The 27,803-nt window shown below is 36.8% G+C and overlaps 1 protein-coding gene across 1 annotated transcript in view; it reads right to left on the reverse strand.

Moving 5' to 3' along the window:
- LOC145248082 (kynurenine formamidase-like) overlaps positions 1-27,803 on the reverse strand; it is a 108,806-nt gene that overhangs the window by 13,336 nt on the left and 67,667 nt on the right. The window contains exon 5 of the mRNA XM_080109860.1: positions 26,331-26,416. Coding sequence (XP_079965986.1) covers positions 26,331-26,416 — 86 coding nt within the window. The remainder of the gene's footprint in view (positions 1-26,330; positions 26,417-27,803) is intronic.

A 27,803-nucleotide genomic window follows, 5' to 3' on the forward strand; every position in this document is an offset into this window, starting at 1 on the left:
CTGCAGGCACAAACGCGCAGCTGCTTTAACGGTAAGCCACTTCTTTCTCCACAAAATTACATCTTCTTCTTATTCAAATATTATTATTAATGTTTTTTATTATTATTCCTATTCTTCTTATTCGTATTATGCTAGCTTGTTTTTGATACGTACTCACCAATTACCGTTCACGTTACTTTCTTATTACTGACATGAAATCCTGTTTCTCATTATTTACAAATTTACGGCTGATAGTTGTATGGAACTCTGCTCTCTCGTAACAGATCATGAAATCATTTTTAGAGCCGTAATGGAGACAGTGCTGCTTTGCTTTATGGTTCACCAGTATGCAAAAAAAAAAAATTTAAGTAAGTTAGATGGAACTTACACTAGGCTACTTCAAGCAGTGTTAGACTTAAACTGGAAAACAAACCTCAAGTATTAGCCGTCTGTATCGTTGACTGCCCAGGATCTCTTCAGTAATAAGAGAAAGAAGCACGCGATATGCCGGATATTGGCACAGAAGAAAAGACGAGGTCGTGAGTTATATGGTACTGTGAGATCCTAAATATATAGCAGCTAAAGTAAGAAAACCTGTCAAGACTTATACAAAATTATTGAACTTGAAGATCTTCCTAAGGCCATGGAAGATAGAGTCTAGTGGAAGGAAAGAGTCAATTTGGTTCAGGCAATCTCCCCTACATATATATATATATATATATATATATATATATATATATATATATAAGCATATTTATAGATATAGGCATGTATAAACGTATACTTATTTATATATATATGCATATACCTATATATATTAATATATATATATATATATATATATATATAGAGAGAGAGAGAGAGAGAGATAGATATATATATATATACATATACCTATATATACATATATACATATACCTATATATATATATATATATATATAGGTATGTGTCAAAATATATATATATATATATATATATATATATATATATATATATATATATATATATATATATATATATATATATATATATATATATATATAGTAATTTATAAAATATATATGGCGATTAAGCTACACTGAATATTCGGCGTTTCATCCACTCTAGGATTCCTCAGTTTTATGCGCGAATTCTGTGGTTGTTTATCGTTTTTGTATGGTCCTCTTCTATAGAGGATTTAGTTAGCCAATCAGCTTTCTAGTATCCACCACGCCCCTTCCTATCAGACAATGGGCATGTCTTTTATCAAACAAAGGATCTGTTTTAAAACTAGGTTAGTGGTTTAAGGCAGACATTTTTTTTTTTTTTTGCATTTAACAGGTCAACCAATATCTACAAAACAGCCCTAAAAATAGTGGATACAAAAATATCGATATCAAATATAAGCAACAAAACACCAATAACTATAATAAAATTAAAAATAGAAGAAAAAGAACTATAATTTGGTATACGGCCCCATACAATCAAATGTTAAAAACAAAACTTGGCAAGAAATTTCTTGATCTTACTGAAAAACACTTTCCCGCAACCAACCCCTTACACAAAATCTTCAATAAAAATACCTTAAAGTTATCCTACAGTTGTTGCGAAAATTTAGAGATGATAATTAAAGCACATAATAACAAAATACTAAATAAAAACAATGTAAACAACAACAAAATAAACAATAAAAAAAGTAGACACCATGACAAAAATAAAACTAACACTAGCAGAAATAATAATAATAATAATAATAATAATAATAATAACAAACCAACCCTGGACAAGAACAACCATACTATAAATAAAAATACTAATAACGAACAAGATAAATGCAACTGTAGACACTGCACACTTTGCCCACTTCAAAATAAATGTCTAACAAAAAGCGTAGTTTATCAGGCAACAATATTTGCGAAAGAAAACCCCAATAACAAGAAATATTACGTAGGCATGACTTCCTTAGATTTCAAAACCCGATACTATGACCACAAAAGTACATTCAACAATAAAAAACACTGTATAAAAACAACACTAGCAAATAAATACAGGGAACTCAAAGAAAGCTGACATTCGCCGGTAGTCGAATGGAAAATAATAAGACAAGCTACCACTTGTAGGCATTTAGACGACCCATGCAAATTATGCCTTCATGAAAAATTTGCTATCCTGTACTTTAAAGAACCCCAAAATCTATTAAACTGTAGAAGAGAAATAGCAAATAACTGTGTTCACAAAATAAAATTTACTCTAGGATAGCGATACAAAACAGTTTTAAAACTAACAAAAACAATAGAAAATAAACAAATAAATAAATTAAATAAACATAAATATACATAAACGATCACATATATATGTATGTATATATATATGTATATATATCTGCATATATGTATGTACACATATGTATATTTATATATAAACTAACAAAAAAAAATGTCTGCCTTAAACCACTAACCTAGTTTTAAAACAGATTCTTTGTTCGATAAAAGGCATGCCCATTGGCTGATAGGAAGGGGCGGGGTGGATACTAGAAAGCTGATTGGCTAACTAAATCCTCAATAGAAGAGGACCATATAAAAACGATAAACAACCACAGAATTCGCGCATAAGCCTGAGGAATCCTAGAGTGGATGAAACGCCGAATATTCAGTGTAGCTTAATCACCATATATATTTTATAAATTACTAACTAGCTCTACCTACGTATTGATCACTTTTGAAGTAAATACTTAAAGTTTACGCATAAATCTATACTTTCGTATATTAATTTTATGTGAGTAAATGAAGTAGTTGTACACACACTCAAGAGCAAAAATATGAGCCGAAATGTACAATGTTAATATAATTCAATGCTTTAATCACAATTACTTTTTTTTTTTTAGTTTAAGATATCATAAAACTAACATATATTCATAAATAAGTACTTTTATGTCAATAAGTTCGTTTAGAGTTAAAGTCATATTTTAAATTGTAACAAGTGAATAAATGTAGAATTCACCTAACGTTTATTATGATGAAATCATTTTCCACCTTTTTTTTCTGTTATATCCTTACTTTAAATAAGAATACAACAAGAAACACGGGGTTATGGGTGAAAGACAAAGGGGTTTATTTACAAGGGAATGCTGTACTCTTCTTTTGTAAAAACCCATCTGGTAGAAATAACATGTTTATCTCTTGGGAGAGGCACTACCGTATAGGTATCATTTTCGGTTAAGGCATCTATTTCTTTTTTCATGGCAATTTTCCATTCATCACAATGTTCTGAATTAATTGCTTCATTGAAGCTTTTTGGCGCATTTACCATTGAACAGCAATAGTCGATTTGATAATCCTTCATATTGTCGACCACAAAAAAATCGGGTCGTCTTCTATTTCTTTTGGGATATCTCTCGACTTTATCATCATCATCATCATCATCATCATGGACACTCTCATCTCCGTCATTTTTATTGTTTTCGTTTGTTCTAATTATTTGAGGTAATATAATTCCATCCTCTTCATATGACGCGTTTTCGTCTTTACAATTAAACGTGTCTGTGAATTTTACACACCGGATTCTTTTTATTTTATTTTTTTTCGGAAAAAATATTAAATTGGCTGGACTGTTTTTATCGTATCCAAGAAATATACCTCTGTCGGCTTTAATATTCAATTTACTCTTTTTCTCTATATATGCGAAGCAAGTTGAACCAAATATATGCATTCTGCTTATATTTGGTTTTTTTACCGCAGAAAGATTCATATGGAGTTTTAGATAGTGTTTTGTTAAAACACCTGTCGCGTATATAGGCTGCCGCCATAAGTGCATACGTCCAGAGGTTTTTAGGGAGTTTTGATTCAATGAGTAGGCATCTTGCCATTTCAAAAAGTGTCCGCCACGCACGTTCAGCAGTCCCGTTTTGGTGTGGCGATCTAGGAGCTGATGTTTCATGCCTGATATGATGGTTAATTAGTAAAAGTTCAAAGTCTTTATTGGTAAATTCCGTACCGTTGTCAGAGCGAATACACTTGATTTCACCGTAGGGGGCCATGTCGGCTAGATATTTCTCAGTTGCTAGCAGGGTATCAGATTTGTTCTTTAAAAAGTAAACCATTATTAAACCTGAATGGTCATCTACGAAATTCAACACATCTATAATTTTCTCTGGCCATCGGTTCTACGGGACCGTTCAAGTCACAATGCACCATTGATAGGATTTTTTTTTTTTTGGCCTTTTTGTCTGGTATATTGTTTTGATAGTTTGTCATCTTCCCTTGCGTACAGACGTCGCAGTTGAAGGTTTTTGATGTTTGTATTCGCATTCCATCAACTACAGTCGGCAACTTTTTGATATCAGGAATATTGCAGTGTCCAAGAATTTTATGCCATGTCTGTAGATCATGGCAGGCGGTTTTTGATGGGACTACGCTATTTAAATGATATAGTCTTCCATTTTCTTTAATGTCGAATACAGTTCCATTCGGGTATACCAGTTTTGATTTATTGGGGCTAAAGTTTATATTTGCACCTTGTTTTGTGGCAGCTTGTACAGAAAATATATTTTGCTTAAATTTTGGGATTAGAAGAGCGTTTTCTAGAATACAGAGACAATTCACCTTTATTGTTCTTTAGCGAGATTTTCGCATTGCCTCTTTTCAAAACGATATCATTGACTCGACTCCCGTCAGCTAGTTCTACAAAATGATTTTTTGGCTTAAAGTTGGGATCAAAATTGATAAAATCAGATTCCTTTGTAATCACATGTGCCGTGGCCCCACAATCGACAAGAAAATTATTATTGTTTGTTGACGCATCAAATGTACACGAAAATAAAAATGTATGTTCGCTAACAGAGCTCTCTACATTTTTAATGTAGTCGCCATTTTGAGTCCTGTATCTACATTGGAAACTCTTGTGATTAGGTCAGTTCAGTGTATAAAGAAATAATTTTGGGTTTTCCTTTCGATAAATAATGCTCTCTCAATATGTTTAATGCTTCGCAGCCGTCGTCCAGGGCTTCTCTCACTACCAGTGATAGACTTCAGTCATCTAAACACTGTATTAATTCCGCAAAGACAGTTGTGTTCTTTTCAATGAAGTCGGGGTCATTTCTGTTTTCAGGTTGTGTTTCTAGTACTTTGTGTAGCTTTTGGATTCGTAGATATCCCAGAAATTTAACTTGCCACAATTCGAATTTTGATTCGGATCCATCGAAATAAAGACGCACGCTGGGCCCATAACCTCTAGAAGTGTAAGCCATTTTGAGTTTCAGAACAGTTTCAGATGGTTCGCTGTTACACACAAGTCCTGGGAGGTGACTTGTTTGTAGTAGACAGTTCCACAGAACAAAATATTCTTACAGAAAGAACATGTGAAATTGCTCCAGAAAAGGTTTAATATTTATGAAGCAATTCTGGTTTCTGATTGGTTTGTAGCAGAACGTGAATTAATTTTATTCGTCAGTTCTTAGCAGCATCGTTTATAAATAGAATCGTCCGACTGTGTGGGATCATACCCCATTAACATGTCCAAAATATTGCAACATGTGACATAAGAGTTACTCGACACATTTTCTTATTCTCTTCCTGTCGTTTTTCCTTCTGCCTCAGTCACGTGAGAGGGTCAATATATCCATAGTTCATTTCATCTATGAAGGGATGTTAGGTTATTCCATTACATCATTTTGTAGGGGAATAAATAAGAGCACCGGATTACCGGTGTAGGGTAAGGAGTGAAGTCCCTTGAGAAAAGAAGAGGAGAGTCCGTACACATGAGGCACGGACGCAAAAAGTTCTTCTCCTAAAAGACAATGTTGGACAGGCAGAGTACAACTCTAGAATACAGTCCTCACTCCTCCCGTAAACCCCACTATTGAAGTGAGTAATCTTTTTACCTTAATGTTCTGAATTGCAGTGTTGTCATGTTTTCATGTTTGTTAATAAATTCTTGTCGTTTATACTTGTTGTACGTTTAGTAATTATTAAAGCTGGTCGGTAGTTTTGGGACTTGGAAGAACCTAAACCCGTACCAACAGTGGTGACCCCAACTAGCAACATAGAATACGAAAAGCAACGTTTTTTTATGTTTTAATAACAAAAGGAAAATGCGTAAAATTAAAGTTTATTTTTAAATAAAAATAATCCATAACATGAATCCCGGCGTCAGAGTAGTTAAAAATAAATAAACAAAACATTTACGTACGTAAGTTAAAAATAAAAAAATAATGACTAGTTACGTTTTTGTGCCGAGATTTATTTTATACAAGTATCGTTACCCTTTCATCGGGATATTCACATTTCTCTCGCACAACAAATATGGCCGACCGCGTCTTCTTCTATTTGCACGCGGCGCCAGTCTCGTGATTGGCTGATGTGAACACTACGTCACACTTCGTCTTCCTCTTGCTCTGTCCCTACTATTACTACTATACGGTGTCATCTAGCTAACTGTCGCTATAAATAAATGAATAAGATAAAAATAAATAATAATAATAATAATAAAAATCATAAATAAATGTGAAATGGCGTCGCCCACATTCAGTCTGATTCCAACGGATGTACGGAATGACCCTGCTTTGTTTTTCGCACAGCTAGATTTATATTTTCGGCAGAAAACGATATCAGGACAGACTGAAAAGTTTTGCCATGTGGCGACTATATTACCTCAGGATGTTATCGTCGAGGTGAGAGACCTAATTATATCTCCTCCCACGGAGAAACCATATGACACCCTACGAGAAAGAGTGACAACTGCTGTGTCAGTTTCAGCACACAGGCGAATCTCACAATTATTAGAACAGGAAACGATGGGGGATAGCACGCCGTCACAGTTTCTAAAGCGCCTGCAGAAGTTGGCTGAAGGGACAATGGACAACAATATTGCCAAACACATCTTCCTACAGCGCATACCAACCGAGTATAAGGTGGTAATAGCTGCACAAGATGAATCTATGCCAGTGGAACGAGTGGCTGAGATAGCCGACCATATTGCCGATATAATGTTGACATGGTCATCAACGGTGGCTGGCGTTCAGACATCGGAGAAAGATGAGCTACTCTCCAAACTAATGGAGGGACAGACCAGATTGGAAGCTCGCATGAACAAAATGGCGGAGGACATCGCGAGACTTACCCTCGAGAATAAGCAAAGGGGGGGGGGGCGCGCAGCCACTCCAGAGAACGGAGGCAGGATAGGACCATTTGCTGGAAGCACAAGAGATTTGGAGAGAAGGCAAACTCCTGTATCCCACTGTGTAGTTACAAGCGTTCGGGAAAAGCTTAAACCAACAGAAGAATGCGGCATCAACTGTCGGTGCATCTCGTTCAGGCCGCCTATTGTATGTGGTGGACAAAAACTCAGGTACGTCCTTTTTGGTGGACAGCGGGGCACAGGTGTCTCTCATTCCTGCGACTGCAGCCGACAAGAAATCCCCTCCCTGTAAATTCACACTACGAGCTGTGAATGGCTCGTTAATACACACATATGGGGAGAAGTGTATGGACCTTAATTTAGGCCTGCATAGAACATTTACCCACATTTTTATAGTGGCGGATGTAGACAGTGCTATTTTAGGTACCGATTTTTTACAGGCGTTCGGTTTGGTGGTGGATATAACAGGCCAGTGTCTGAAAGATCCAGAAACGCATCTCACAGCGTGTGGGGTAGTTAGGACTGGTACTCCATTGTGTCCAGCAGTGGCACATGCAAACCAGGATAACGATTTTCTGAGTCTCTTGAAGGAATACCCTTCAATTGCAGTGCCTTCTTTCCATAGGGACGTTTTGCCACACTCCACCATACACTATATCGAAACAAAGGGCCTGCCCGTTCATAGCAAAGCTAGGCGCTTAGCACCAGAAAAGGTAACAGCGGCCAAGGCTGAATTTCAGCAAATGATAAAGTTAGGCATAGTTCACCCTTCAAAGAGTGAATGGGCTTCACCTCTTCATCTTGTCAACAAAGGTGTTAACACATGGCGGGCATGTGGGGACTACAGAGCACTGAATGCAGTCACTAAACCAGATAGATACCCAGTACCACATGTCCAGGACGTGACAGCAGTGGCTCAAAATAACCGTTTTTTTACAAAATTAGATTTAATTCGAGCATATCACCAAATACCGGTGGAGCCCGAACACATTCCTAAAGCGGCTATCATCACCCCATTCGGGATGTTCGAGTTCATGCGAGTTCCTTTTGGGTTGCGGAATCCAGCACAAACATTCCAACGGTTCATAGACCAGGTGTTGTCAGATTTGCCATTCGTCTGCGCATATATTGACGATGTACTTATTGCTAGCCAAACTAGAAAGGAACACATCGGTCATGTGCGACAGGTCTTCGAACATTTGAAGCAATATGGGATAGTCCTAAACCCATTAAAATGTGCTTTTGGTCAATCCGAAGTAATTTTTTTAGGACACCATATTTCAGAGGGGGAAATATCCCCATCACCAGAGATGGTCAAGTCCATTCAAAGTTTCCCTATCCCTGCCACAATGACGCAGCTGCGTCAATTCTTGGGGCTGATAAACTTTTATCGTAGGTTCTTACCTCACTGTGCACAAGTACTTTTACCATTGACAAGTTTGTTGACAAATGTGAGGAAGTGTGACATTGTATTTTCAGAGCACGCGGTAGAAGCATTCAACAAGATCAAGGCTATGTTGCAGGAGACTGCAAAATTGTCTCATATCCAACCCAACCAGGAGCTGTGCCTAGCAGTGGATGCATCCGCAATTGGAATTGGAGCGCTCCTACAAAAAATGTGATGCAAACTGGAAACCCATTTCCTTTTTCTCAAAAAAATTAACAGAGACTGAGAAACGCTATAGTACATTTTCCAGAGAGCTGTTAGCTGCATTCTCCGCGATACCCCATTTCCGGCAGCTCTTGGAAGGTCAGCAGTTCCATATCCTCACGGACCACAAACCCCTGTTAGGCGCTTTACAGTCTTCCTCGGACAAATATTCTCCCAGAGAGATTCGCCAGATGGATTATATCCTTCAATTGACATCGGATATCCGGCACATCAAGGGAGCAGACAACATCCCAGCAGACACCTTATCGCAGGGAATTAATTCCTTCCTGTTGCAGCCGGCAATTGACGTTGACACCTTGTCTAAAGAACAACAGAAGGATGAACATTTACAAAATCTCCTGCAGAATAATCCAACTTCATTGAACCTAGTGACAATTACCAACCCTACCAGCCACACAAAAGTTGTGTGTGACACAAGCACAAACAAACTGCGACCATACGTTCCAGCATCGCTACGCAAAGACATATTTAAGGCAGTACATGGTCTATCGCATCCAGGGGCCAATGCCTCTGTAAGGCTACTAACAGACCGATATGTCTGGCCGCGAATAAAAGCTGATACAAGAGCGTGGGCGAAAGCGTGTGTGGAGTGTCAAAAAGCCAAGGTCGGTCGTCACACGCGGGCTCCTCTAGGCACGTTTCCAGTTCCAGATGAGAGATTTTAGCACATTCATATCGACATCACCGGACCATTTCCGACATGTGAAGGTCAGTGCTATCTGCTGACATGTATTGACAGATTCTCACGATGGTTTGAAGCTCTACCGATGCCAGACATGACGGCATACACAACTGGCAGGACATTCCTTGCTGGTTGGGTGGCCAGATTCGGTGTACCACAAAATGTTACATCAGACAGAGGTCGACAGTTTGAGTCAGACCTTTTTCATAAACTTGCAAAACTTTTGGGCACCAAGAGTATACACACCACGGCTTATCACCCTCAGGCAAACGGCATGGTCGAGCGACTACATCGCAGTCTGAAAGCCTCCTTACAGGCACAGCTTACGGACAATACAAGGTGGTTAGAACATCTACCACTAATATTGTTGGGACTGCAGACAACGGTGAAAAGAGATAGGGAGTGCTCAGCAGCGGAGGCTCTATATGGAACCACATTGAGGTTGCCAACACAATATTTTTTTGAAGTACCAAAAAAAGTTATGGACATGACAGCGTTTGTCGATCGGCTAACAACAAAAATGGCCAAGATGGCATATTCTCCCTCAGGCTCGAATAGGAACATGGTCCCATATGTACCTAAGGGTTTAGAGACTTGCACGCACGTCTTTATCCGTGATATGGAAAGGAGGCATTCCCTGCAACCGCCGTATCGTGGCCCCTTTAAGGTTGTGGAGAGACAAAATAAGTTTTTCAAGGTGCTTATCAAGAATGAGGAACAAAACATTTCGGTAGACAGGTTAAAACCCGCAGCACTGGAAGAGACATATCTGAAAGTATCACCCCCAAACGCCATGCCGGTAGATATGACGCTTCAGAAAGTAGAAAAGAAAAAGACACGGTCAGGTAGACATGTCAGATGGCCAACACATTTAAAAAATTTTGTGACGGTTTAAATAAAATTAAAAATGTTGCCCATTTATTTCAGGTACTCCGTATTTTGGGGGGGAGTACTGTAGGGGAATAAATAAGAGCACCGGATTACCGGTGTAGGGTAAGGAGTGAGGTCCCTTGAGAAAAAAAGAGGAGAGTCCGTACACATGAGGCACGGACGCAAAAAGTTCTTCTCCTAAAAGACAATGTTGGACAGGCAGAGTACAACTCTAGAATACAGTCCTCACTCCTCCCGTAAACCCCACTATTGAAGTGAGTAATCTTTTTACCTTAATGTTCTGAATTGCAGTGTTGTCATGTTTTCATGTTTGTTAATAAATTCTTGTCGTTTATACTTGTTGTACGTTTAGTAATTATTAAAGCTGGTCGGTAGTTTTGGGACTTGGAAGAACCTAAACCCGTACCAACAATTTTCTTTTGTTATTAAAGCAAATAACTTTATTTTTTCAACGTGAACAATTAAAATGATTTCCCCTTTTTATTGTAACTCGTCAATTAACAAAACAATCCTTATTCATAGTTGGATTCTTCAGACTATCTTAGGTGTTATTTTCACAATGTTTTGGTCGATGTAACTTCCGACCTCCTTTAGGTGTATCTTGTCGAACTTGGCAATCTCTCTGTCGAACTCATGAATCTGCACAGAACTTCTGCAAGTCCGTGTAGTGTAGTGGATAAGATGCTTGCTTTCTTGGTGAAAGAGAACTTTATTTTCTTCATTTGGAACCGTTCTTTTTCCTTTCTTCAAACACAAACTACATTCATGATTGATGGCATTTCTTTTATCAAAGTAATCAATGAACAAAATACATTGTCTATCAGAAAATATAGAAGCCAAAACCTTGCCTGCTGATGTTTGCATCTTTTGTTACTTTGGGGTAGCTTTCATCTGCTGCTGTCCACTTAGCTACCGGTTTGACTTTGGAGTTAAGTGCTGGATCGATTGCTACAAACAGCGCGTTGAATCTTGAATGTTTTGTTGTTTTTGACCGAATAGAAACAAACGCGGCATTCATTTTGAACATAGCTTTCTGACTGACAAATATCCATGAAGCATGAACAAATACACGGAGGACATTGCAAAGGCTGCTGCAAAGAAGGTAGGTTCCTTCTACCATGCTAGAAAATTACTCACATGCATCTCTACAAAGCCATCATTCACATATGCATGGAGTATTGTTGCCACATCTGGACCGGATCATCTATCATTAGTCTCTCACTCTTAGACAAAGTCCAAAAAGAGTGTTTAAATTTAATAGATACCCACTCAACATGCATACCCTTCACAAACCTGTCTTGCAGCAAAATCCCACCCCTTCACTGCAGAGGTTCCTAAATGCTGGAAAGCCTTCTACTCTAATAGTTTCATTCCTTGGACTGCTATATTTTGTAATTATCTCCTTGCTTCCTGCATCTCTGACTGTACTAACGTGTAGAATTTTAAATGTAATGTGAACAGACATCTTGCTCATCTCTTTACACAGTTCCCAGTAAATATGGTTCCAAATAGCAACTCTTTACGTCCAAGTGGCAATAAACCTTGTTTGGGGTGAACCAGAGTAATAAAACAAAGAAGAAAAATGATACGAAAAAAAAAAATCAGTTTAGTGAGTAACGACTTCTGCCCTTTATAATTCTATAGTAATTTTATAGTTTTATTTTGCTAGTTATTTTCTCTGAAGAAAAATGCCTAATTTTTGAAACTCCATGGAATAAGGAGAAAAATCTTTAGTATTCCTTATATTTGAATAATAATTTGTAAATTTTTATTTTATTTTGCATCATTTAATTCCCCTCATGTGTGTGTGCATATATATGTGTGTGTGTGTGTGTGTGTGTGTGTGATGTGCTAGCTAACCAATCCCATGTTTGTAAACAAAAACACGCCGTCCACAAACTAAACAATAACAAAGAACTATTATTTGAACTTTGATTAAAACAAATACAGTAAATAAACACTGAAGACACTTTTAATACAGGGTGGAGATGAAATTAATTAGAGTCATCTATTGGTTAGCGACACCATTACTGGCTGTGGAGCCTGTATCACAAACGGCTCTCCAGTAAGTCAGCAGCTTTTACAGAAAATCCTCAGTTCAGCTCGGGAGCTAGGAGCACTCGTCTCGACTCTACTCTTGTCAAGTCAGTGCTGTTGCTGTGAGGAGTGAGGATGGCATACACTCCACTCTTTATTGCTGCCTGCCTCCTGGATCACCCCTTACTTCCATTCCTGAATTCCTGAACCTGCTTTACCTCTGGCTCACTTCCAGCTACTTCAGTTTACTACTGCAGCTTCGACTCCACCTTACCTCTGCAGTGATTCCAGTGCACCCAGTTGTTAAAGTATCTCTAATTCTCTCTTTTGTTGCAAATGCTTTGTGTGTAGAAGCACAGGTGGGCCTCTTCCAAGACATACCTTAATCACAAGAGGTTAACAGAAGAAGTCTCCAAGCAACAGAGACTATTCCAATTGCTTACTCAGTGAAGGAATTAAGGTGTCTAACAGTGGTAGCAGAGCAGCGATCAACAAAAAAAAAAAAAAAAGAAAATGGCCCAAGCACATGTATTCACCGATAAGGCGCCTCCACGTTTTGATAAAAGGAAGGATGATTACCAAAAATGGTTGAAGAAATTTAATATTTGGAAATCGATTACAGATGTCGACAAAAAGAAACATAGTGGATTGCTGATTTTATGCTTGGATGAAGCGACTCAAGATAAATCTTAGAAGCACTAGGAAATACTGATATTACTACAGATACAGGTTCAGATAAAGTTATTTTAGAATTGTCTAAACTCTTTGAAAAAAATAAAACTATCAGCGCTTTTGAAGCATATGAAAATTTTGAACTCTACAAAAGACCACAGTCTCTTACTATTCCAAATTATATAACAGAATTTGAACTTAGATGGAATAAGGCAAAAACACATGGCATGACTATGTCAACAGATATACTTGCTTATCTTTTGCTGAAATCGGCAAACTTACCTCAACATCAAGAACAACTAGTGAGAGCCACAGTCACCGAATTAAATTATAAGATGTGTGAACAAATGAAATAAATATTTGGAACTGCCCCTCAAGACTCAAAGTTCAATATCAAAGCAGAAATTGATTTCACAGTTCATGGTACATTTTTTGGTAGAAACTTTCAAAGCAGAAGTAGAGGCTAATGTGGAAGAGGCAGATGGCCTCCACGGAATTTTAAAAGTGACTCTTCTTTCTCTGTTGGTCGTCATCATAAAGTAACAGAGAGAAGACATTTCAAAAATCCCCTAGATCAATATGGTCAGGTCACTAGATGTCTCAATTATGACTCAAAGAATCACTGGATACAAAACTGTCCAGATAAAATCTCAAGTGTCAGAAATACGTCATACACAACAGAAACATCAGTTGTTGTTGATGATTGGATGATCAAGATCATCCTAGTGAGGACACTTATCATGAAATAACCTTGTTTCAGGATGTATTTTCCAGCTCTGAAGCTATGAGGGGTTTGGTTGGTGAAGCTATGAATAGTGCTGTTCTTGACTGTGGTGCCACAAAAACAGTTTGTGGACAAGTGTGGTTCTCATGTTATTTAGATTCCTTATCAGAAAATGATAGAAAAAGTGTACAATATAACAATAGCCATAACAAATTCAAGTTTGGTGATGGCAACTGCATTCGTGCGTCGAAGACTGCCTGTATACCGGTCACTATTGGCAAGATTGAAACCTCTATCATCACTGATATTATAGATGCAGACATTCCCCTTTTGCTGGCCCAAGATGAGTTGAAATCTACAAAAGCAGAAATTGATTGTGAAGATGATACCGCTATAATTATGGGACAAAAACTTTTGCTATCTTTAGCTAGTAGTGGTCACTACTGTCTTCCTTTGTCTAAACAAAAGCAAATTCTTGTTCAAGCAAGTAGGAATCCAAAGGTCCAGGTTACACTTTGTAATAAGCATATGTCTCCAAAGGATGCTGCCCTGAAACCATCGTCAGTTTTCTCACTGTCCTCTGAGGAAAATCATTGAACTGCTACATAGTGAGGGAAATGATAATCAAGAAATTATTAATGAAATCTATAAGATATCGAAGAATTGTAAGATCTGTAAAGAATATCAAAGAGCCCCTCCAAGGCCAATTGTTGGCTTACCCATGGCAACTAGGTTCAATGAGTGTGTAGCTGTGGACCTCAAACAATTTGGGAAGGTTTATCTGTTGCATCTGGTTGACCATGCTACCAGACTTTCTGGGAGAACAGTAATAAGAAATAAATCTCCATCTACAGTTGTCAGAGAGCTCTTCAAAGTTTGGATTTCAATTTATGGTACTCCCTGTAGTTTACTTACTGACAATGGAAGCGAATTTGCAAATGCAGAAGTTTTAGAGTTCTGCGAACAACTGAATATTAACGTAAAAACAACAGCGGCTGAATCTGCCTGGTCAAATGGCTTAGTAGAAAGACACAATCGTATCATGGGGAAAATGATTCGGAAAACAGTTGCTGATTCTGACTGTTCACTTGAATTTGCTGTTATGTTAGTCTGATAAATGTTCATGGTTTCAGCTCATTCCAGCTTGTTTTTTCTCAGAATCCTACACTACCATCTCTATTAACAAATAAACCCTCTGCAATGAACCCAGAGGTTTCCAGTGATATCATTAGAGAGAATTTAAATGCATTGCATTCAGCTCAGAAAGCATTTATTGCTACGGAAAATTCAGAAAAACTGAAGAGAGCGCTTAGACACAATGTTAGAACTTCAGGAGACATCAAGTACTTCACTGGTGACATTGTATATTATAAACGTTTGGACAGAAGGAGGTGGAGAGGGCCGGCTACTGTTTTGGGTCAGAATGGTCAGCAAATTTTGGTGAAACATGGTAGCACATATGTCAGAGTACATCCTTCTCGCCGCCTTCGACTAGAAAAACCCACAAAATCGGTGATAAGCAGAGTGAACTCGGCAACTTTGAAACATGAATCTACTACAGATGAACAATCTAAAGACTCTCATTTTCAGGTAACAGAAAATAAAACATCATTTGAAGATATATCAGACGATGATTCACTGAGTGACAGCAATAGTGAAGAAAGTAAACAGTGTGTCAATAATAATACTGCTCCAGCAGCAAGCATCGACAAAAATGAAAGCTCTGGCAATAATCTACAACTCCAAAATAGATCATTAAAAGGTGCTGTGAACAAAACAATGACTACCTCTTCTCCACCACTTAAGAAGAATATGAAATTAAACATCAAAAAGAATAATTCTTAGTCGTGGGAAGCTATAAAATTAGTATCACGGTCTGGAAAAGTAAGTGGAAAATATGGAAATGAGTGGAATGCTATAAACAAGGATGGTCAGACTTCGGTTATTGACTTTGATAGGAACATTCAAGATTGGAAAATGGATGTCACAGAAGAACTTAAGTCAAAAGAGGAGGTTGGTAATGAAATTGACGAAGTTGATAATGCAGGTCAAACCCTTATATCAGTAAAATGGATTTTAAAAACAAAAATTATAGATGGCAAACACCTTGTTAAAGCACGGTTAGTCACTAGGGGCTTTGAAGAAAATGCCACCTTTAGAACAGACAGCCCTACCTGCCTAAAGGGGAGTGTAAGAGTTGTGTTATGTATCATTTCTTCTAAGGGTTGGAAATTGCATTCCCTTGATTACAAAACTGCCTTCCTTCAGAATCAAAAGCTTGAAACAAAGATCTTTGTTCAACCACCTAAAGAAGCAAAACATCAAAAGTTTGGCGCTTTAACAAGTCCGTGTATGGTCTTCAAGATGCTCCTCGCGAGTGGTACCTTACTTTAAGAAGAGCTGTTCTTGACGTTGGATGTAGGAAGAGTTCGGTTGATCCTGGTGTGTTCTTCTGGCATAATAATGACAATCTGGAAGGAATATTAGTCACTTATGTAGATGATCAGCTGTGGGGTGGTACACAGCAATTTGAAAAGGAAGTTATTGAAAAGCTGAGGTCGTTGTCTGTGGTGGGTGTTGAAAACACTAGTGCCTTTATGTATGTTGGGAATAGAGTTAACTCAATATGCTGATAAGTCAATCTGTATCAATCAGAATAAGTATGGCCAAAGTTTGTCTGAAATTGCTATAGTAAAAGACAGATCTGCAGATAAAACTTCCCCATTAAATACTGAAGAGATCAAAATACTCAGATCCAAAATAGGTAAAATTAATTGGTTTGCAAACACATCAAGACCTGATCTAAGTTTCAGTGTACACCAAGCAAGTATCTCTCAAAAAGCACCAACTATAGAAAACAAAAATCTAAATAAATTAGTAAGAGAAATTAAGTCAAGGTCTTCCTCAATGTTATTTCTAAGGTTTGAAACTGTCAAACTTGACGCTGAAGGTATATTCAGATGCAAGCTTTAACAGTACAAAAGGCGGTGATAGTCAGGCTGCATACATTTCATTTTTAACAAATGGTGAATTATCATGCCCCATTGTCTGGAGTTCTTCGAAAACAAAAAGAGTAAAATCTGCACTAGCAGCTAAAACCTTGGCTCTTGCTGAAGGTTCTGATCATGCATATTTATGGTCCAAACTAATTGCCGAAATCATATTTGGCGAAAAGGATTTCTCTCTACCCATCACTTGCTTAATGGATAACAAATCTTTATACGATGCTGCTCATTCACGCAACCATCTCAAGGATAGACGTCTTCAATTCGAAATCTCAAGCATACGAGAATCCATAGACAAATAGGAAATTGATGTTGGGTGGATTGAGGGTGAAAACCAACTTAGTAATGTGTTAACAAAATTTGGAGCCAATAGATCCAAGTTATGTGAAGTGCTCCAAAAAGGACATTTCTAACGAGCTATATTGATCAATCACTTAAGCAAGTTTGTGAAAAAAAAAAAAAGAAAAGGAGTCAATATAAAGGAAAGGTTACTATGTTTAAGTTTTAGTAAACGAAGTTTTTGTTTAGTGATGGGGGTACTTTACAAAGAGATCGGTGTGTAGGATGATTTAATTTTTTAGTTTCACTGATAACTATTTGTTTCGGGAAAGATGTATGCAGGTGATATGAGTGAGTGGTAATGTGTGTTGCTCTTGGGAGCCTTTGGGAACGGACCAATCTGATGGGTAGCAAACAGAGAGAGAGGCCAGATTGTTAAAGTGTCTCTAATTCTCTCTTTTGTTGCAGATGCTTTGTGTTTAGAAGCACAGGTAAGCCTCTTCCAAGACATAACTTAATCACAAGAGGTTAACAGAAGAAGTCTCCGAGCAACAGAGACTATTCCAGTTGCTTACTCAGTGAAGGAATTAAGGTGTTTAACACCAGCGACTGTCCAGCTCATTTCTGCAGCTCGAACGCTTCCAGACACCAGCTTCAGCGCCCACTGACGTGCAGCTACTCGTTCCAGTGCCCACTGACGTCCAGTTACCTGTTCCAGTGCCTACCAATGTCCGGTTACTAGTTTCTACCTCACATACGCAAGAATCTCAACTCACAAGAATCTCAACCCACAAGAATGTCAACCCACAAGAATCTCAACCCGCAAGAATCTCAACCCACAAGAATCTCAACCCACAAGAATCTCAACCCACAAGAATCTCAATCCACAAGATGCCAGTCTGTGCTCCAGCTGATCCTGAATCCAGGATATTAAACAATATATTATGTGAAGAAAAAGTGAATTTCTCTCTCTCTCTCTCTCTCTCTCTCTCTCTCTCTCTATATATATATATATATATATATATATATATATATATATATATAAACTAGCAAAAGTACCCGTCGTTGACTGGGTTCAAAAACAGCCTACACAAAATGGACTCTGATTTATGAAAGTATGATAGGTTATGAAAAGGACGGGTTGTAAAGAGACAGTTTCGAATTTGGGGGTATCAAAACCAAAGCAAAATATGATGAAAGTAAAAATAAAATAGATAAACCCCATAATTTATTATACCATACCTGTTCACACTGAAACACTTATCACAATATTCTGTGGACCTATATGAAAAAACCTTGTTAAACTTTGTGACATAGTCAGGTGCGAACGAACACCCCATAATTTTATTATACCATATTTCTTCAAATTGAAACATAATTATCAAAGTATACTTACGCAGATAGATATGAAAAGTCTTTATTAAAATTTGTGCCTATTTCCATTCTATGGAGGCCAGGTGTGGATGCAGACCCCACAATTTTATTATACCATCCCTATTTAAGTTAAAACATACTTATCAAAGTATTCTTATGTACATCTATATCAAAAACATTTGTGAACGATTTTTTTTAATTTTTAAATTTTTTATTTCCATACTTTGTGGACCAGGCGTGTACGCAGACCCCACAATTTTAATGAATCATCATTATGCCAGATCAAACATACCCATTCCTGTATCTCGATACATCTTCTATCATTATACGTGATCAGTTTTCTATAATAGTCAACCATATAGGAGTCTATTCGTGACCAGACACACACACAGACGTTCAGCTTTATATATATATATATATATATATATATATATATATATATATATATATATATATATAATAGAGCTTATAATATAGGACTATCCACTTATCTTGTGCTTCCTTTTTTTAAAATTAAATATGTTTTTAACTCTTTTTCAAGATGTCTTTTAACATGTTTTATTAATCATTTGTTCATATATATATATAAAAATCAAACGTCTGGTTTGTTCAAAGTCGATAAAGTAGAAATTTACACGCCTGTTTTCTGTGAAATTTTATAAGAGTAACTGTTTATCATCTAACTGTGTTTTTAAATATTAAAAAGTAAAAAATATTAACATATTAAAAAATAAATTTTTATTCGTCGAGAATACTTTCCGATTTTTTCTGAGCCGATTACATATATATATATATATATATATATATATATATATATATATATGTATATATATATGTCGCTTATTCTTTACTTAACCCCCTCCCCTTACACACACGCACACACACACACACACACACAAACACACACACACACACACACACACACACACATTTTTAAAGCAGTTTTACATTTGCTTGCTGCTCGGCTGACACTGATAATTGCCGATCCATGCTTGACGGGAATTCACGAGAATTCGGGTCAAATTATGCAAGAGTACCCAACTATTACCATATTAAACAAACTTTGGTTCTTATGCAGAGAGTGATCTGGACATAACTCACCGCACACCCGTCTTTCCCCGGAACATGGCGTCAACAGCCGGAGTAAGGCGAGCAACAGCGTCGCTGAGGAAATTAAGCCGGTGTCGCCGATGAAGAACAACTTTCAAAACAAAGAAATAAAGCATAAGTTAAAAATTGTTTGTCCCCCCCCCCCCCCGATAAAACTTATTTTAACAAACTCGGAAGTACACTTTTTTTGGTACTCATGCAGAGAGTGATCCGTGCTGAAATAATTATTATTTAAAAAGCCATTCTTAACATAGGGAGAGGAAGGTGTTTTGTACTTTAACCTTACAATTGAATAAAAAAACATCTCATAAAACTTTAATTAAACGTGGAAATACAGATTTTTTTTTTTTTACATGGGGATCACACTTATCAAGGCTCGTAAGCCACTTGGAGATAAGGGTTATTTTATGTACAATAATCAATGGGATAATATTGTAGTAATAGTTGGTATTGGAGATTTGATAAAGTGCCTTAATTAAGGGGGCGATTTATCAGGAATTTGTTTATGTTGGACTTGAAGACCTTCAAGTTGTAGTCAGGTGGGAAACAGGCAAACGGAAGAGAATTTCACAGGCGTGCACTTCTTAGAAAAAAGCTACGTTCATGGAATCTACGTTTTGATTCAGGCACAGATAAAGAGTGGGGGAAATTACTGACAGTGGTTTTAGCTAGACGGATGTTTATCATGAAGGATTGGTAAGGGGGGACCAGAGATTGGAGCTCGGACGAGCACTTGCCATGGAAAAGCGATAAAACAAAGACAGACTCACAACGTCTCTTCTGTGGGAGAGAGGTTGCTGGGAAGAGAAGAGAGCATCCCCTACTAAGCCACGAAGTCTATTTTGTACTTTGTCAAGGCAGGATAGGCTGCCTTTTGAAGCTCCAGCCCAGATGTGGCAGCAGTACTCCATCTTTGGACGTACTTGGCTTTTATAGAGATAGAGAATTGCATCTGTAGTGAGATATCTTCTGGAGCGGTAGAAGGATCACACCATTTTCCCAGCGGCCCGGGCAACAGACTTTATATATGTGTTCCATTTCAGATCAGGAGTAAAGGTCAAACCCAGGAGCTTGTCAAAACATAAAGCCTCCCCAAGACGAGAGCCATCCATTTCAACAGACTTGATGTACATGTTCCACTTCAGGTCAGAAGTAAAGGTTAATCCCAGAAGCATATCAAAATATGGAACCTCCCCTAGACGAGAGCCATTCATTTCAATTGATGCTAGATGAGGAACAGAGTGTTGATGATGTAAAATTAGGAGCTTGGTTTTAGATGCATTAAAAGTAACCAGCCATCTCTTTCCCCACTAAACCACGCGCTCAAGATCAGAGGAGAGGGAATCAGAGAGAGCTTTGTCATTTACGGCCTTTAATGTGTTGCTGTAGATGGTCATTTCATCAGCATAGATGTCAACGAATGAATTAAGTATGTGTTTTGGGACTCCAGCATTAATAATGTGGGCCTCTGATTGCTGCCCATCAACTACTACTCTTATGAACCTATTAGAGAGAAATGATTTAATTATTGAGAAAACATTTCCAGTTATACCTTAGCTGGAAATATTGTGAAGTAGGCTCTTATGCCAAACCTTATCGAAGGCCTTTGATATGTCAAGAGCAATTGCCCTAGAAAGGAAGCCTTTGTCGAGAGATTCACTAATCCTATGGGATATAACTGTTAGCACATCAGCTGTAGATCTAGCAGAACGGAAACCATATTGCATGTCACTAAGGAGGTTATTTCTGCTGAGGTGGTTGACTACTTCTTTATTTAATATGTATTCCAGTAACTTACTCATGACACACAAGAGACTTATTGGTCTGTACTGAGAGGGGGATGACTTATCACCTGAGTTCTGAAATATAGGGCATACTGACAAGGTTTTCCAGGGTGTTGGAAAGCACTTCTTCTTAAGGCAATGCTTAAACAGTTTTGTAAGTATGGGGGCAAGTTCTGGTCGAAGCTTTTTCAACACTATAATTGGAATGCCATCTGGGCCAGTTGCTTTACTGGAATCAAGGTTCTTGATTAGTTTGGCGACCTCGTGCACAGATATTTGTACGTTGGATAAGGTGTTGTCTGTTGTAGGAGGAAATATGGGGAGTTGATGCCTTTCGTTGCAGAGGGTAGAGTTAGCTGCAAAGTTCTTGGCGAATAGTTTGGCCTTGTGTGATGCTGATGAGATGACCTCAGGTCCATTGATGATGGTTGGGATGGAATGCACGCATCTGTTCAGGATCCTGTTTGCTATTTGCCAAAACTGGTGGGAACCAAGCCACTGCTCAGCCACTTTGGATTTGACGGACTGAACATAGAGCTCTCTTGCATTTTTTATTACTCTTTTACAGTTGTTGCTGGCAGTCCTGAAGGCAGCTTTAGTTTCAGTACATCTATTATATTGGTAGCTATGGAAAAAGTGATTTCTGTGCGCAATGGCAGCGGCACATTCTGGGGAGAACCATGGCTGGCTGTTAGGCTTTTGTTGGAATTTTTTGGATGGTATTAATCGGTCTATGCCTACAATTAACCATTCGGTAAGGTCTCATACTATAGAGGATACATCCTTTTTAAACATGGAATGCAGAGGTAGATCAGATATGAATGCACGGAAGCTATCCCAGTCAACGATAGAGTATCGATATACAGTACGGTAGAGAGGTACATCTGAAGACTTATTGAATTTCATTTTTATCTTAACTGATACAACTGTGTGATCGGAGGATCCCAGGGGAGATAGAATGGAACATGAACATAGCTCAGTGGAAGTTGTGAGGAAAAGGTCTAGAAGGCTTGCATACTGACCAGTAGTATCAGGCACACGGGTGGGTCCATGAATAATCTGAGTGAGGTCATAGGCAATGGCAAAATCATGACAGAACCTCCCCTCATCATCTGTCTTATTTGAGTGGGTCAGCCATTCCATATTATGGACATTGAAGTCACCGCAAATGTGAATGGTAGCCGAAGGATGAGCAGACAAGATGAGGTCAATTATCTCAGATATACTCTTAAGGACAGTAACCCCGCTGTTGTGGGGGCGATAGAGAGCAAATATGAATGCGGTGGTGTAAGCAAGTGCAACCCGGAAGCACATATAAGGTAAATTAGGGTGTTCTCTGGAGATATCTCTACCACATGGGAAGCCATCTTTAATGTAGGCGCATATTCCATGTCCATGGCGATCTTGGGGGTCAGATTTAGATGTTAAGTTAGAGTATCCTTTTATTATGAACTCATCTAGGGAAGTGGTCGGCCCAATGCCAGTTTCGCTTAGAAAGAGTAAGTCCGGTTTCATCTCCTGTAATTGGGTTTCATGTTCTGGAAGGTTGGAACGTAGACCCCTGATGTTGGAGAAGGAGACATGGTAGTAGGGGTCTACGTTGGAGGATGGGGTTCTAGGTTTATTTGTGCTTTATTTTTTGAGATATTTCATGTTGAGTTTTTGGGGTTTGTGGAACAGGTCGACAGACTTGGTTAGAGTAGGACAGAGAGGGAAAGTAAGAGAGAGAAAGAGAGGAAATTATTTAAAAAATAGTGTGGATCACTCTCCACATTAGCACCTTTTTTTTTTTCGGAGTTGTTTTTATATAAGAAAATATGATTGCTTTTTATACTCATTAGCGTTGTGCATTAAACTAACAACTTATTAAAAAAAAAAAAGGTAAATATTTAGATTAGGTGCACCTCCACAATTTTCTTTTAAATGACTACTTTTATAAATTTTCGACTAGCCTGAATACGGATATCGCATTGACATTTTGCAGAAATAAGTAGTTATCGAGATATCAAAAGTTGTCTTATGCATTGTATTCTTTGGCGGACATCTTTTTTACGCACGTACTCGCGCGCCATAAACAAATCTACGCGCGTAACAAAGATGGCCGCAAAAGAATACAATGCATAAAACAACTTTTTATATCTCGATAACTACTTATTTCTGCAAAATTTCAATGTGATTTCCGTATTCAGCATAGCCGAAAACCTCCAAAAGTCGTCATTTGAAAGAAAATTGTGGAGGTGGACCTAATCTTAAAAAATACCCCAAAAAAAAAAAAAACGTTAATTTTCACTTTTGGTCCACCTCCACAATTTTTAACATAAGTTAGGTAGCGGTTGTGTATTCTGAAAGTCGTTCTTAACATGGGGAGGACGGGGGTATTTATTCCAAAAGCCGTTTTTTACATGGGCAATGTCGCCGATGAAGAATAACTTTCAAACCAAATAAATAAAGCATAAGTAAATTTTTTCCCTCTGATCAAACTTATTTTAATAAACTCGAAAGTACACTTTTTTTTTTTCAGAGTTGTTTAAGAAAATATGATTGTTTTTTCTTTATTAAAACCGTGGTACTCAAGCGGTGTGCTTTAAACTAACAACTTATTTTAAACAAAAAAAGTTAATTTTTACTTTTGGTTCACCTCCACAATTTTTAACATCGGTAGGTAGCGGTTGTTTATTCTGAAAGCCGTTCTTAACATAGGGAGGACGGGGTATTTATTCCAAAAGCCGTTTTTTACATGGAGAGGCTGGGGTGTTTATTCTGAAAGCCATTCTTAACATGGGAAGATTGAGGGTGTTTATTTCTAATACCGTTCTTACCATGGGGAGATTGTCGGTTTTTATTCCAAAAGCCGTTTGTTTATTCACGGTCAGATATATTCGGTGGGTTCTTACACTGTTTTGTATAGTTTTTTAGTTTTTTACTTATTTTCCCAAACTTAACATATTCAACAGAGTTCACGACCATTTGTCTGTTTCAAATACATCGATAAACACTGTGTGCTTTTCCGAGCTGATTAAACCTTTTTACATTAAATAAAAACACTAACAAATTATCCAGTTATGTAGAAACGTAACTTACCTTACATTTGCTTTAATTTATTTGTTTTTGGACAATTATTTTAATCTGTGTATAGTAACCCCCCCCACCACCACCACCAAAATATTAATTGAAAAGTAATATATCAAAAATGTTACTTTTCAATTAAAAACCAAAAAAAAAAAAAAAAAAAAACCCACGTGATTAACCGTTTAAACATTTTAGCAAGGTTGGGCTTAAATCCGTTGACTGCTGGTCGAGCCCAAGCCATGCTTGATGGAAACTCCTAAGGATCCAGGTCAGATTCTGCAAGAGTACTGTTTTTTTTTTTTTCATTTTCGTATTTTTTAAATACATTTAGAATGGATTGCTGTACTAAGAATATAAGAAACATGCATTTTCTCTTTTTTTTAGATTTATCCATTACACCAAATTGACCCATAGCAACGCGTGGAAGGGTATAGTTGTATATATATATATATATATATATATATATATATATATATATATATATATATATATATATATATATATATATAATTTTGTTATTACCGCTTTATCTGCTTAGTTACACATGTTTCTGTAATGTCTGAGGAAGTTACTGGATCGTTAATATGATTCAGAAACCGAAGCATGTGTAACTAAGAAGATAAAACGGTAATAAAAAAAAATAAAACATATATTTGTTTTGCAATAGTATTGAGCACTTTCTTCAGGTTTTTTACTAATTACCATTTTTGCTATATATATATATATATATATATATATATATATATATATATATATATATATATATATATATATATACATAAGTAATGAAATCAGAAGGATGTAGTGTTTACCTGATATACGCAATGGTAAACATCAAACTAATATAAATAATAGTATTTATATATAGCAAATTTAATCCCAACCGAATTAAAAAGCTCAATACGCAATAAGGAGTAGAGCTTATTATAAGAGCAAGAAAATTAAAACTGTAAGTTGAAATTTACAATCAAAATTCATTGTTCGACTGAATACTCCAAAAAAACAATTTACAAAGTCCTTATTCCGCAGAATTTCAAAGTATTCTTGTTATTCTTCTCATCAGAGGACAGAAAGAAATCAGTAAATTATATTTGTAGCAATTGTAGAATTTGCTAGTTATGTCATTAAGTGAAACTCCGCGGAATAAGGACTTTGTAAATTTCTTTTTTGGAGTATTCAGTCGAACAATAAACTTTGATTGTAAAGTTCAACTTACAGTTTTAATTTTCTTTCTCATATATATATATATATATATATATATATATAATTTTTAAAATGTAATTATCCACTGACACGTGTTTCGTCATCTACGACTCATCAGAGTGGCTGTAGCTGATGAGTCGTAGATAACGAAACACGTGTCAGTGGATAATTACATTTTAAATATAATATATATACCGCTCCCCATGTGGGGGTACCAAATTGATTAAAAGGGAAAATTATTCCCAACTCGCATTTAGGTAAAAATGCACTTTCGTAAATGATTGAATTCATCGCTAAAACCAAAACAAAACAACATATATATAAAAACCGAAGTGTTTGAGGGAAACCTTTAGGCTTCCCTTGAAATGTTTCCACTGTCCTCCTGCATTTTTTTTTCGTTTGCACAATTTCCTGTAAAGGAGCAGTTTGAGAATATTGAGTCTGACATATATGACTCATCCAACGAATCTGACACTGCTGCAGCATGGTGTATACTGACGGGAGGTTTGACTAGGCTAAAACCTGTGTGACTGGTTTTTTTTTGTCTTGTTGAAAAATATTAATAATTTTTCGTCGGTAATAAATTTATTCAATGTTCTAAAAGTTCATACAAAAATATCTGCCCCTTTCCAAGAAAAAACCCCAGTGTTAGGACAAAAAAAAAAAAAAAAAAAAAAAAAAAAGAAAGAAAAGAACGAAAACGTTAATTAAGGTTGAAGTAAATATTTACTCACCTTTTGGGGCAATAGTGTAGCCAATAGAATAAAGGACGCCGTGTTTATTTGTTATGCTGGGTGCAATGAAACTGGAATATTCTAACCTGGTGTTTTCAAAGAAAAGATGTTGATTAATAATTAATCAGGTGTTGCTAAAAAAAAACAAAACAAAAAAAACAAAACAATTATTCCACAATCGAATTATGTCGCCTGTTGACTATAGATAAATGATAAATGTGGTTTAACTTAAATAAAGTTTAATGTTTGTTATTGTTATTAAGTTCTATCAAAAAGAGTACTGAGCTTTTACTGAGTGCAAGAATTGATGGCTTGATTCAACTCTGTTCTAAATTTGTGAATCTGATTTTCATATATATATATATATATATATATATATATATATATATATATAGTGATCTTGTCTGTCTGTCTGTCTGTCTGTCTGTGTGAGTGTGTGTGTGTGTGTGTGTGTAACGATCTTTACCAAACTACTCTGCCAATTTTTTTATCTACAAACTGTAAACTTGATAAATACTAATATATATTAGCGGCTGCCCGGCATGGCATTATCATAAAAATACGCTTAACTATGATATTTTAATTTATGCAAATTTTTTATTAATTGTTGTAGTAGTAGTAGTAAATATATTTAACATTGTTACCGACAAATAATTCTTATATTAAGATGTTTCTTACCCAATGTATTATTCTTTAATGGTTCTTATGATTACCATGTTCTTTTTTTTGTTTTTTTTTTCTTCATTTTTTTTTTTTTTTAATGATCTTCCTTTTAAGATTGTAATGCTGGGTATGGGGCAGTCAAACCAGCTGCCAACATTGTCCTGCTTTTCATTGAAACCAGCCTTTTTAGTATCCTCGTTGAAACCATTATTGAAACGAGCTCTTTTTAGTATCCTCATTGTTCCCTTAAGTGAAATTGTCTGGATCTGAATCTCTTTTGTACTCTACTGGTTATTATGTTGTACCCAGTATATAGTAGTGATTTCAATTCATCATTTATCAATCAAATCGATTAATTGCCTGCTCTAGTTGAGGACCTATTACAGTACACCGGAGGAAGCTTTGCATGCCTCCTGCAGTGACTTAGTTCACAATACATCGAAAGTCTGCATTGCACTGTAGAGAACTTACTGTTGATTTTATATAATTATTTTTATACATAATGGGTTGAATTAAAGTTTGAAATGCAAAAGTCAAGTATTATAGTTCCATTATAGCTCCATTATGCCCTAAACAGAAACATTCATTTCGAACGTTTCCCTGTCAGATGAAAGAACTTACTGTTGATTTTATATGCTTGGCCTTTCTGCTTGTGCGGTGATAATAGCTTGAATTTAAGTTTAAAATGGAAAGTCAAGTATAATGTTTCAATTGTGCTTTAAACAGAAACATTCATTTTGAACGTGCCCCTGTCATATCAAAGAACCTACTGTTGATTTTATATGTCGAACTTTTCGGCTTGTGTGGTTA

This window comes from Euprymna scolopes, chromosome 26, assembly GCF_053919585.1.
Source record: "Euprymna scolopes isolate OS-2025 chromosome 26, ASM5391958v1, whole genome shotgun sequence".
In the NCBI taxonomy this organism is placed as follows: domain Eukaryota; kingdom Metazoa; phylum Mollusca; class Cephalopoda; order Sepiida; family Sepiolidae; genus Euprymna; species Euprymna scolopes.